The following is a 13,907-nucleotide window of genomic DNA, read 5'->3' on the forward strand; positions in this document are numbered from 1 at the left end:
AGCTGGTGCTTCTGTATACTAGTTTTTGGGTCGATGAGCAAAATCTCCGTCTTATCAGAATTTAATAGTAGAAAGTTATGGGTCATCCAATCTCTTATTTCCTTAACACACTCAGTTATCCGGGTTAATTGAGCTATATCGCCTGGTTTAGATGAGATATATAGTTGGGTATCATCAGCATAACAATGGAAGCTACTGAACCTTGTGGCACGCCATAGTTCACTAGCATTAGCCTGGATAGCTCTCCATTTAAATCTACGAAATGGTAACGATCGGACAGGTAGGATTTAAAACAGCTTAATGCCTGTCCCTGAATGCCAATATAATTCTGTAAGCGTTGAGTATTAGAATTAGTATTAGTGTTTTATCAGTGGTGGACGAAGTACGCAAACCATGTACTTGAGTTAAAGTAGAGATACAGTAGCACTTTCACTTGAGTCTAAAAATGTATTTGCCTTCAAATGTACTTAAGTATCCAAAGAACTATGATTGATTATGACTTTAATGTCCCTACTATTATTTGTTACTAGACTCTTGCTGCATCAACTCAGGTTATGTGAAAAGACTCTTAATCTTAGCACACCAATCAATTAATAGAATTATATTAATGAGTCTTTTTTAACTACCTAAAAATAAATCGTGCAAATGAGCCCACGGATGTTGTGGCAAGTTGAGAGTCTGGAGTTTCTTCCATCATTTATTCCTCTCAAAATGTTCTGCTTGCTGTTGGACTAATGCTGAAATGGAGTTGAGTAAAAAGTAAGATATTTGAATTTGAAATGTAGTGAAATTAAAGTAAAGGTTTCCCCAAATGGAAATACTTCAGTAAAGTGCAGATACCTGAAAAAGCGACTTAGGTACAGTAACGAATTACATTTGTTTTGTTACTGTCTACTAGTTTTATGTAGCATGATATAAAAGCAGTATTTTTTCCTTATAAGGATCTGTGCAGGGTTGTGGCTTTTTGTCATTATTTTCTAATAGAGATATTGTCATTCAACAATGTTTGGAACATAATAACACTGGACCACTGTGCATGCCTTGATATAAGCACATTTTTTGAATTGAAAGGTTTCTCATATAGAGTGATTAAGATCTGGAGTCTATCCCAGGAACTGTCCCTGGGGCACATATTTCCATCCAGTGACAAATTTGTGTTGCCAGTTCACCTACCAGCATGTTGTTGGCAGGTGGGAAGAAACCGGAGTACCCTTACAATGCACCTGAGTATTTTCTCCTCATTGCCACAGCATCCTTTTTAAACAGAGTATCAGCAATACATGACAGATGGTGCTTGTAAGATCATATACATGGTTACATGTGTGCCTGTCTCTATGCGTTTGTTTGGCCCGCCTCTCAGTCTGCTCAGACGACTTCATCTGCTCTTATTTATGTGGAGTTCTTGTCTCCAGTTCAACAAACCCCTGACTTCTGTTGTACATTGGAAATGGAAATGAGATCAAGCTCATGGCCACTCTGTATACCTCACAGCAGCAGGAGGAGTGTGCAGCGTGTGAAAGTTAATGTGTATGGGGGAATTTGCTTGCTGTGCAGCACCAGGCCACTTGAGAGTGATGGATTAGACTGTGGTCCTAGCCCTGGGTAGCAGTGCTCACTCTCCACTGAATTAGAGCAGACATTGGAGGAGAGACGCAGCCAGGCTTGACTGATGAACACTACCCCAGGCCTTGTTTGGTCCTCTTCCCTTTTATCCCTCTGCACGCTGCGGTAAGTGGTCCTGTCCGGCTATAATAACGCCAGCACCAATAACAAGAGAAAGTGCCTCACTCAGGGGGATTCAGATGCAAGAATCCTATGTTTTATACAATATCTAAATCTAAAATCTTCTGGGTGTATTTGTGTGTACATCTACCTATCGTAAACTTCAGCAGAAACCAAAACGCCCCCTACCTCCTGTCTTTATATAGACAGCTCTACCTTCTTTTAGCTCTACCTTCTCTCTGTCAGGCTGTTATTAAAAAGCGCACACGGACACACACTGTGAGACCGGGAGAGCAGCCAGTCATTCTAACACTGTTTATGCTCACATTTCATGGGACAAGTTAGTTCCTGTTATCACTTACATTTTAGCCCGTATTAATACCAATTTTCTCATTTGCACTTGTTATTACAATAGGACAGAAATAGCAGCTTTTCATGAAAAAGTCTTGAATTTGCTTACAGCAGAAAGCTTTTCCTTGCCTCTTACAAAGATCTGACCATAGGGACTCATTCCAACATCTGTATACAGAATATTTTGATGATTAGATATTTTCGTAATTTTCCTGATCTTTCAAGATCTTTGTTGTTACAGACTATAGATTATAATACCTATAATTTATAGAAGATTACTCAAAACTAGTGACGCGTCATTCATGAACGATTCATTTTGAACGAATCTTTAATGTGACTCAGTAGAGCAAGTAGTCTCAAAGAGTGATTCGTTCATTTTCTGCTGGATGCTCATGAGCAAACCATAGAAAAATCTTCGTAAGTTATTTACAGAAAACTTAATTGAGCAATTTATCTCTCGACTCTTCCAGACCGAGTCGTTCGTTTTTTTAACACGTGAATCCCATAAACGATATGCAGTGAGTCATTTGTCCTCGTGTCAAGTGACACCTTTATAAGATGTGAAGGTGATTAAAAGAATAATGAAATGAATTAAATGACTAAAAAAAGTTTGTGATTTAAAGAAGTTACTAAAATGATTCGATTTTCCCATCACCACTCAAAATCATGCAATATGGATTGTGTTCATATATTTAACCTAATTAAAAGGTTAAAACTGAAAATACTACCCATATATTGAACATGTAGTGTGTGTAGATCTGCCCTAAAATCCAATGAAAGCTTTGTACTGAAGGGATAATTTCACAGCTTCACAGCACATTACTGTTCCAGACCTTTTTCCCCCTCAGTCTCTCAGCTAAAGCTTTAGAAAGCCAGCCAACGAGTCAAACCAGAAATATAGCTGCCTGGATATTTTATCACTGTCTAAATGTAATATAGCCGAGCTGCTGAGCGCTCCTTTACAGAGAAACTGAATTGCAGCTCTGGGCTAAATGACAGATGCTTTAGAAAGGGCTGCCAGCTCGCTTTCTTGCCTTTTCGCCCGCTTCCTAATGACTCTAAGCAGTCATGAGAGGTGCTGTAATGCAGCTTTCTTCCAATGTCGTTCAGAGAAAAACCAGAAGAGAAAGAATCTGTTAGGACAGAGAGAATCTCACATAGCAGAGAGAGCTAGTTGTGGCTTAATGGAAATGAGCTGTGCATTAGCAGTTCTCCTCCTGGTTCAGATCCTCCACACCACCACAAGATGATCTATCAAGTGCTGGATTGTTAACAGGGTAACAAATTTCATTTAAGCAAATCAGAATGTTTGTTTTGCTTCCTTGTGTTTGAAAGCCATTTTGTAATGATTGATTCCATTATAAATACCACAGAAGGGCATTATTAAATTTGCAGTATTTCAGATTTATCGCTTAATATTACTGCTTTGAATTTGGTTATATAATTGATGTTTGCAGCACATTTTATAGTATAAATTAACCTATATAAAATATGTGCATCTAGCTGTACAGTAAAGAGAGGGAAGAGGGAGTGTGGGGATGATTCTTCTGTTTATTGCTGCAATAACGTAGTGATTAGTGATCTTGTCTCCCCGCAGTATTTAATATACAGCAATACCTCAGTACTCGCCGGCTGCAAAAGCCCTCAATATTTGGTCCTGGACACATTTTGACAACTGAAAAATGTTTCGCCGCTGGTGGTCGCATGCGTGAAACTCTCACGATGAAACTTGTGATTGCTTCAATCTCATGGTAAAATAGATGCATAAAGAGTCTAATGTTAGCTCTCGAACAGTGCCATAGAGTGCCCCCCAAAGCATTCTCTTTTGTAATTTATGTGTATTTTATACCTAAATCATACTAAAATAAACTAAAATTCTACCAAGAAACCTGGAAAGGAGAGCAAAAAGAGTTAATATAAAGGCATTATAAATGCGACTCAAATCGCTGCTATGTACAAATTTTTGAGTATGAGGATCTTGACAATGGTGAGAAATATGGAAGTTAAATGTTATTTTATATACTACACACAGGATTGACTTCTATGCCTGTCAAAAACATCAATATACAATTTGCCTTGTGCAATTTGAAAATGAGAGGAACCATAATGCAATTTTTCTATTCCTTATAGGAGGTGGTATCAAAAGATTTTCAAGACTCGCTCTGTTTACTAGAAAGTACTTTATTTATCTTCATTTACACACTATCACCTTCCAAATAGCCCCCTTGTACTGCAATACAGCGCTCCCAGCATTCATTCCACTTATGGAATATGTTTTGGAAAATTATCTTTTCGAAGCGTGTCAAGTACAAGTGAGATCATGTTGTTTCCACCCACATGTGAGGAGAGTTCGGTGACAGGGTGCGCATGTGATTAGTATAGCCGGCGTGTTAACGCACATGGTCAGAAAAGCATCAGTTGCACATCTCCTGATATACGCAGGACGATGTCTTATGAAGGTCGGTGCTTCCTGTGACTGTGTGCAGCCTTGTGCTGCTATCTTTTGGCGTGTTACAAAACTTGTCTCGAAACTGTTTGTACCACCTCGTACAGTACAGCACTGCATTAAAAAAAATATATTTATTCGGTACTCAGTTTCAGCACTCGTCAAAAGTTCCTGAACGAATTACAGATGAGGTATCACTGCAATTATAAACTGATAAAGAAAAGTATGATATTTAATTGAGAAAATTTTTAAATACAGGATAATAGCAGTAATTCTGCTGTGTCAATATGCATACAGAGCACATTTAAAATCCTATTTTGAATATTGCTCCCTTCTAACATCATATATTACAATTTTCTTTTTTGATAAATTGCTCATAACACTATTTAATACGTTGCAAATTGCATGTTCCCCGTGACTGTTCTAGTGCAGCTCTATGCAATCAGCTCTCATTGCACGGAAGACTAGTAGGAGTGTGTCTATTTAATATACAGCAATACCTCAGTACTCGCCGGCTGCAAAAGCCCTCAATATTTGGTCCTGGACACATTTTGACAACTGAAAAATGTTTCGCCGCTGGTGGTCGCATGCGTGAAACTCTCACGATGAAACTTGTGATTGCTTCAATCTCATGGTAAAATAGATGCATAAAGAGTCTAATGTTAGCTCTCGAACAGTGCCATAGAGTGCCCCCCAAAGCATTCTCTTTTGTAATTTATGTGTATTTTATACCTAAATCATACTAAAATAAACTAAAATTCTACCAAGAAACCTGGAAAGGAGAGCAAAAAGAGTTAATATAAAGGCATTATAAATGCGACTCAAATCGCTGCTATGTACAAATTTTTGAGTATGAGGATCTTGACAATGGTGAGAAATATGGAAGTTAAATGTTATTTTATATACTACACACAGGATTGACTTCTATGCCTGTCAAAAACATCAATATACAATTTGCCTTGTGCAATTTGAAAATGAGAGGAACCATAATGCAATTTTTCTATTCCTTATAGGAGGTGGTATCAAAAGATTTTCAAGACTCGCTCTGTTTACTAGAAAGTACTTTATTTATCTTCATTTACACACTATCACCTTCCAAATAGCCCCCTTGTACTGCAATACAGCGCTCCCAGCATTCATTCCACTTATGGAATATGTTTTGGAAAATTATCTTTCAAGCGTGTCAAGTACAAGTGAGATCATGTTGTTTCCACCCACATGTGAGGAGAGTTCGGTGACAGGGTGCGCATGTGATTAGTATAGCCGACGTGTTAACGCACATGGTCAGAAAAGCATCAGTTGCACATCTCCTGATATACGCAGGACGATGTCTTATGAAGGTCGGTGCTTCCTGTGACTGTGTGCAGCCTTGTGCTGCTATCTTTTGGCGTGTTACAAAACTTGTCTCGAAACTGTTTGTACCACCTCGTACAGTACAGCACTGCATTAAAAAAAATATATTTATTCGGTACTCAGTTTCAGCACTCGTCAAAAGTTCCTGAACGAATTACAGATGAGGTATCACTGCAATTATAAACTGATAAAGAAAAGTATGATATTTAATTGAGAAAATTTTTAAATACAGGATAATAGCAGTAATTCTGCTGTGTCAATATGCATACAGAGCACATTTAAAATCCTATTTTGAATATTGCTCCCTTCTAACATCATATATTACAATTTTCTTTTTTGATAAATTGCTCATAACACTATTTAATACGTTGCAAATTGCATGTTCCCCGTGACTGTTCTAGTGCAGCTCTATGCAATCAGCTCTCATTGCACGGAAGACTAGTAGGAGTGTGTCATTCTGAGTGTTCTTCAAGTAATTTCCTTCATGCCTTTAATGTGACTGAATCTTTAACTCAATCATCTTTTTGATATGCCGAGCACATGCGAGAAAGCCTACCAGACTCTGTCTGTATTCTCGTACCATCCCTTGTGGTTCTCTTAATCTCTGGGCTCAGGCGTGTTTTCCGGACACTAATTGCACTTTGGCTAAATATGCTAATTGTAAGATTGAGTTTGGGTGTTTTTCAGCACCTGATTAAGCTCACGGGAAAAGAACGAAATCAAAGAAAGGAGAATAGATGAATAAACGTATTATATACGTGTGATTTGGATCTGAGAAATTAAGAGATGAATTCAGTTCCACGACAATGGTGATGTTTCTAATAAAGAGGAGATAATGAGCACATGATTGACCTGCTGAATAATATCTGCCCACCATTGGTCCTATAATAGCGGGTTTTAAATTTAGCTGACCAAATATGTACAGTATATTACACCTATATACAAATACAGCTGTGTATAGTGTGTGAACTGTGCCATTGACACCTATACTCAGTTATAGACTTACCGAAGGTTTATAAATAGGTTTATACACTGACTCTCGCTCTCACTCTCTCTCTCTCTCTCTCTTTCTCTTTCTCTCCAGCAGCAAGCGGTCACTTCCTTCTAGGTAACAACATCACCGTGGCAGTTCTGGGTGTCGTCATCCCTATAGGTAAGCCCTCATGCTTACTCAAGTACTAAGCATCCCTCTGCATGCAACTGGATCTCCTGCTTTTCTGTGTGACTTGCATGATCTGGTTATATTTCACTCCAGTACCCACATATTATAAATAAGTATGGGACATTATATGGCAAGTAAATGATGCATTATAAACAGTTACACTTTTTATGTATACGTTAGAGGTTGACCGATGGTGGATTTTACCTATACCATTAGTGAGGTTGAATCGTACTTGCCCATAACCGATTAATCAAACGATATTTTTATAAATGGATACTGAAGACAAACAGGCATAACACTCAATGCAAAATAGTACAGTAGAATTTGTTCATTAATCATGAAAATGTGCTAAATGAAATAAATATTAATATATTCATTATATAAATATTGAGGAAAATAAAACATATGCAAACAAACACTAAGTACCATTCCGAATAAATAAAAAATAGTTACATCCAAAATGAATAAAAAAGACACTTTAAATATACAGCAAGTGGTGTCATTGATAATTATGATTCGCCTCTAGAGGCAACTTTCGTAGTGTACAATGCAACCCGGAAAAACTATCAGTATGGATTTTTACTGATAGTTTTAGCAATCAACTATCTGTCGACCTCTGGTATTTATTTATATATCCAAGATACTTATAATGAACTCTTAAGTAATGTGCAGTATATCATAATGCATTTATTTTAAAGCCTCATACACAGGATTGTAATGATTAATGAAAATGGATTACACTTTATTGGGATATTTATAATGCCTGATTAACTGTTCTTATGACGAATCCTAATGGCAAAGAACTTTACTATCAGTTTGCACAGTGCAATAAATATTAATTAATGCATGATATCAGGAAGTATTCATAAGACATTTTTTTAAAATGATGAAAGTGTAATCATTTTCAAAAATAATCATAACAATGTGTATAATGCCATATGAATGTGTCATTACATGATATACAGTAGGGCATTATAGATAAGGCTTCACTATCCTGCTGCTCTGCAAAGCCCTAGTGAATGTGCATGTTTGTGTGGCTCCACTGGCTCAGATATATTGGTTTTGTTTCAAACTCTTTGGGCATTTTCTGCTAAATTTAATCCAAATGTTACAATAGTTATTAATTTTAATTATACATATATTTTTAATGATTTGTCATAGTTGAATATCATTTTATGCCTATATCAGACCATCAATTTTAAATACAGTCTAATTGATGATAGGTAGGGAGGTGGTAGCTCAGTGGTTAAGGCTCTCTGGCTTACTGAGCTAAAGGTTGAGGGCTCAAGACTTGGTATTGCCAAGGTGCAACTTTGAAACCCTGAGCAAGGCCCTTAACCCTCGGTGCTCCAGGGGCGTTGTATCATGGTTGACTCTATACTCTGACCCCAGTTTCTTACATCGCTCGGATATGCGAAGAAAGAACTCAACCATGTGTAAAACAAGTGTGACAAGCATAAAGCACATTTCTTTCTTTTTTTTTTTTATGCTAGAAAATTACCTAATAATCTCTAGTTCTATTTTTAGATTCTTTATTTAAATGTTTGTAGTATATAAGTCTTTTTCCAATGCAGCATTCAAAGCCCAAAAGTTTGAGCCAGATGTGCCGAGCTGCTGCTCTGGACTGTGTATGTGTGTGTCATGAAGCGCTGGCCTGTGTGCTCTGGCTGTGTTAACGCTCCCGCCGTATGTCGGCTGTGTGTTAAACGCATGCAGTTCCTATCCTTGCCACAGTGGTCCTCACCCTGGCGTGCACCGGAGGCTACCTGGTCTGGCGCAACTGGAGGCGGCGCAACACCAAGAGCATGAACTTCGACAACCCGGTGTACCGCAAGACCACCGAGGAAGACGACGATGAGATCCACATCGGACACAGCGAACAGATCGGCCACATCTACCCAGCTGTGAGTGGAGGAGTCAGGCAGCCATTCATAGCTCTCCCTTTAGCAGGCGGCATCCCTGACCCGGCCGCTCACTGGTACTCAGGGGCGCCCATGCTGACCAGCACAAAGTGAAAACTGAAAAGCACTTCACAGCGGGTTAAAATAAATTATGGCCGAGCGAGGTATGCCCTGACGTTAGAGGAGACAATGCTGCAGTACTAAACGTACACTCTAAAAGTTCCACCCAAACATCATTCACCACATCAGTCGTGATTTTTTTTTCTATTTTAAATTCACCACATACATTTTGTATGGAAGTTTCCATGTTCATCTATAAAAAGCATCACATTCAGTTTCTGTTTGTTTATAGGCATGTTTCCACTGAGGTTCTGGAACCTTCTAAGGAACTACAGCATTTTTGAAAACCTCCTGTATGGGAAAAAGTGTTTTGCTTTTAGTGATACAATTATGCTTTTTTGTTTACCTTCCTTTTAAACATTTGAGTCAGTTTTGTCTATGAAAATGCACAAAAAATCAATCCTACTATATTTTTTATTTCGTTTAAAATCAGGTGTTCAACTCTATTGGTCATCTTGAAGTCTGGAAATCTTTAAGATTTTATACTTTTATACAGTAAACCTATTCACTGATTAAGTTGGATGGTGAGAAAATGAATTTGGACTCCAGCAGTGATTTTGTATTGTCTCCAGTACATTCAGGTGAAACCACAAATACGCGTAAGCTATTAGAAAATAAAAGCCGATCTCTTGTCTGATTTCTTTCATAAATAATGGAAGATTTGTCACAGCAGATGTCTGCATCTCAATATTTAGATTGTTACTACTATTTAACAGTGGAGTGAAAATACAAATCCATCTACATAACGGTTTTAAACATGACGAGTATAATGCCTGGTCTTTCTTAGACAAGTAGAGAATCAGCTCTGGTTTGTGCACTGGCAATGCATCCAAAGTTCCTGCTTGTTCCTGAGAAGGTTCCTGCCATGGAAACACGCATGATGTATTGTGTGATGTTTAGTAAGTATAAGGTAGTGACCGCATAGTGCCCTTGAGTTGTATTATTTATTCACTACAGCTGAGTTAGGGATAAGTAATTAGCACTTTAATTGATGGACAATCTTTTCAAAGGAGTCACAATGTAAAATTATTTGATGTTTCGCTCTGTGTGTGTGTGTGTGTGTGTGTGTGTGTGTGTGTGTGTGTGTGTGTGTGTGTGTGTGTGTGTGTGTGTGTGTGTGGATTTAAGCTGCATTCATTTTACTGTAGATGCAAATAGGTGAGATGTCAGGTCTGAGTTTCTCTCTCTCACACTTTCTCTTTCTTTCTTACTTTCATTCTTCATTCCTTTTTTCTTCCTTCCTTCGTATTTTACTTTTTCTGTCTGTCTGCTCTCTCTTTCTTTCTTTCTTACTTTCATTCCATTTTTCTTTCTTTCTTTCTTTCTTTCTTTCTTTCTTTCTTTCTTTCTTTCTTTCTTTCTTTCTTTCTTTCTTCTTTTCCTTCCTTATTTTCCATCCCTCCGTCCCTCCAGCAGTGTATGTAACCATGTTTTCTGTTTGTTTTTCATGTGCTCTGTGCAGCGCGTGGCACTCAGTGTGGAAGATGACGAATTACCCTGAGGTTGTTTTCTCCTCCCCTCGCTCCCTCCATCCCTGTGTCCATCCATCCACTTGTTTGGGGCCCTAGGTCTGGTGGGGAAACTGCAGCACTGCACAACAAGAGAGAGAGAGAGAAGGACACACACACACACACAAAATACGTGCTCTCTGTGGTGTGGATTTGTTCTTTAGAGGCTGTGTAGCTCCTCTCCCTGATTAGAAACTAACACTAACCTGTAGGTCTTCAGGCTCCTCTCTGTATTACTGCATGTCCAGTGGGAGTGCTAATAATTATTCCCCTTTAATTATGACTAACTTTATACAGCGCTGCTTCATTAGATGAGATTTTTGCTTTAAACTTGCAAAGTGTGTGGGCTGCGGGAGCAGAAGTGTGTGTGTGTGTGTGTGTGTGTGTGTGTGTGTGTGTGTGTGAGTGTGTGAGTGTGTGAGTGTGTGAGTGTGTGAGTGTGTGAGTGTGTGCGTATGACAACACAGACTCTGGCTAATCTGCTTGGTTAGCATTGGACCATTTTAAGATGAAGACTGTTTTTGGAGATGGTGAACAAATAATTCATTCAACACTGCAACACTGCAAATCTTTTCATGCAACACCACAGTATATTATGGGATGTCTGCAGGCAGGTCCTACATTAAATTCGAAAGGAAGACATATAGATAAGACAAATGGCCATGTGATGTCTTGCAGCAGTCTTCTAGCAGCACAACAGCTGCATTTAGATAGATGTCTTCCCTACGTAATGGATTCAGAGAGAGGGTAAAGGATCTAAGGATTTTTGTATTTGAGGTTGGTTTTGTAAACGTGTCTTTAGAAAACCCATAACAGAGCTTCCATTAGCCAAAACATGTCGCTCTTCCCAGTCTAATCATCAACATACACAGACAAAAGTACACTTCCCTGGTCCTTTCTCCTAAAGCATACTCTGCTCTCAAGGTGTCATATACACAAAGTGCTGGAATTTCAAGTACATGCGGCATGCGTTATGACACACCCAATAGCCAAGTAAGTTTTTTTCTAATCCGTTATACCACAGCTCGGGTAAATTGTCAAATCAAAAGTTTTTTCTATTGATTTTTATGTGAATATTTATATATGATATATGACTGTAACAATATTTTCTAATATGTTAAATATGGTACAGCTCATGTACAGGAAATGTGCGACTCTAATTTTGCTCCACATTATCTAACCCTAATGAAAAAAGCATTGAATTTATGGGGGAATTTTAAATAAATAAAAAAGTAAAAGAATAGCTTTTAATAGCATATTATAGAATGTCAGTGCTTTATAAACTTTAGTAATTTAGCTAGCACATGAGTTAATTTTGTTACTGTTACTTCACAGATTTAAATCTGATCAATATATACAATTGTTTGCTTTGCTTTGTTTGCAAAAAATTGTCTTCATGTTTAAGTTAAAATCTCTTATGGAGAAACCAGAAAGTGCAAAATCCATTGTCATTCCCAGATGTTCTTTAACATTAATTGTAACTATAATAGTTAAAAAACATAAAATCTGGGTTATAAATGAATCAATTAAAAAAAAAAAAAAGGTTGGCAAGTCGCTGTGGTATAGGAATATTATAAAACACCTAGTCCAGTGCTTGAATGGCCTTTGTTTTCTTTAACAGCAGCAGGATATTTCACTATGTGAATATCACTTTACTTCTCTGTGTTTCCACTACCTCATTCAAAACATTCACTTCACTAGAAGGGTTAGTCACATCATCAGCACACATGGCCAAGGATACATTTTCATGGATATAACTTTCGACTCAAAATATCAAAGCTCAACAGATAAAAAGGAAGAAGGGACGTCGATTTGAGCGGAAATGACCAGTCAATAGAGTTCACATTTCTTTTTCACAGATTACATTTAGCGTTACCTATTACACAGCATTGCTGATCTTTTGTACCTGTAGCGTGTGTCTTTCACTTGGAAACATAGATATTATTTCATTTAAGGTGCATAAATGCAGAGTAAATCGTTTTTAAAAAGTAAAGTGATAAAGGTACACAATATGCACATTTTCTAAGCAAAAGACATGCCTACATACTTAACTTTTTACGATACCACTCTAAAAACAAGGAAAGGCTTTTTTTTTTTTTTTTCTTATTGTTGGTCGGGACATATATTTTGCCCTCAGAGTAGAAACATAACAGCAGAGCTTCAGTTTTACTGAGTAGTTCAGGTCAAGAGAAAGTTTAATAGGAACTGAGAATTTGTCACAAAAAGTCCAGCGTTTATATGTATATATATTTACTGTGTCAGAGCTCTTATAGCAGGCCACCCAAGATCTTCCACTCCAAGCCATGTAAACCATATGTTCATTAAATTGTGTTAGATTAGATGGTGTTGTCATGCTGGAACATGTTTGGGTTTCCTAGTTCAAATGAAGGGGAAGTTAATGCTACAGCATTCAGAGGTATGTCATGTTATTTAAGGTCATTTTTGAAAATAAATACCATTTCTGAGGTTTTCATTTATGCTGTGTTTGTCTTAGATCTCTGACGGAACAAAAAGAATGAAATATTATTTAACTGGTCAAACACACATGCTCTTTAATCAGATTTTAAACCATTGATGACATTGAATTTTCTTTTTTTCCAAACTAATAGGAGATTTTTTTATCAAATTAAATCAAATTATAATCATTTTAAAGTAGAATTATTTTAAATACAACATTGACATTTGTAAGTATTTTTTACCAGTTCACCCATGTTTCAAAATCAGATATGATTCTGCTAATGTCATGTATTCAGCAAAACCATGTTATATGATGTCTTTGCATTGCATAAACTTTTCTCTTTACTTGAACCAGGAAACCTAAACCTGTTGCAGGTCAATGCCTCTGTGCACAAAGCTCTATGGAGATATGCTTTACATACGTTGGAGTGAAATCTTAAGATCTCTAATGGTCTGCTTTTGAGCTCTGATCTCAACCCTACTGAGCACCTTTGGGATGACTGAACCCCAGGTCTCCTCACTATATACATACGTATATGTATGTGTGTGTGTGTGTGTGTGTGTGTGTGTGTGTGTGTGTGTGTGTGTGTGTATATATATATATATATATATATATATATATATATATATATATATATATATATATATATATATATAATGATATAAGCATAATTTTTCATTTTAAAACACAAACAGATCCACACAATATCCTTAAACCCCTTTTCGCTGAACTTGACACTGCACTGTTAACCAAACTGACTGTTAATATCTGAGAGATTAATTGTAGATCGTGGGACACTATAAAATATTCATGAGATGGTTTTTGACATGGCAGTAGAAAATGGTAAATTCTATCTGAGCGCATAGGCTTTAAGCACATATCCGGG

The 13,907-nt window shown here is 37.3% G+C and overlaps 1 protein-coding gene across 6 annotated transcripts in view; it reads left to right on the top strand.

Moving 5' to 3' along the window:
- The window catches only part of lrp8 (low density lipoprotein receptor-related protein 8, apolipoprotein e receptor), a 195,740-nt gene extending 182,159 nt beyond the window's left edge, over window positions 1–13,581 (top strand). Inside the window, exons 17-19 of one of the 6 annotated variants that reach the window (XM_046854040.1) lie at window positions 6,957–7,025; window positions 8,751–8,938; window positions 10,518–13,581. In XM_046854040.1, the coding sequence (XP_046709996.1) occupies window positions 6,957–7,025; window positions 8,751–8,938; window positions 10,518–10,556 (296 nt within the window). In that variant the 3' untranslated portion in view covers window positions 10,557–13,581. Of the gene's footprint in view, window positions 1–6,956; window positions 7,026–8,750; window positions 9,693–10,517 lie in introns of those variants that run through there. The other 5 variants (XM_046854048.1, XM_046854005.1, XM_046854022.1 and 2 more) reach the window with 5 other exon arrangements.
- Window positions 13,582–13,907: the final 326 nt, after the last annotated feature.

The sequence above is a fragment of the Silurus meridionalis genome, chromosome 1 (genome assembly GCF_014805685.1).
Source record: "Silurus meridionalis isolate SWU-2019-XX chromosome 1, ASM1480568v1, whole genome shotgun sequence".
In the NCBI taxonomy this organism is placed as follows: Eukaryota; Metazoa; Chordata; class Actinopteri; order Siluriformes; family Siluridae; genus Silurus; species Silurus meridionalis.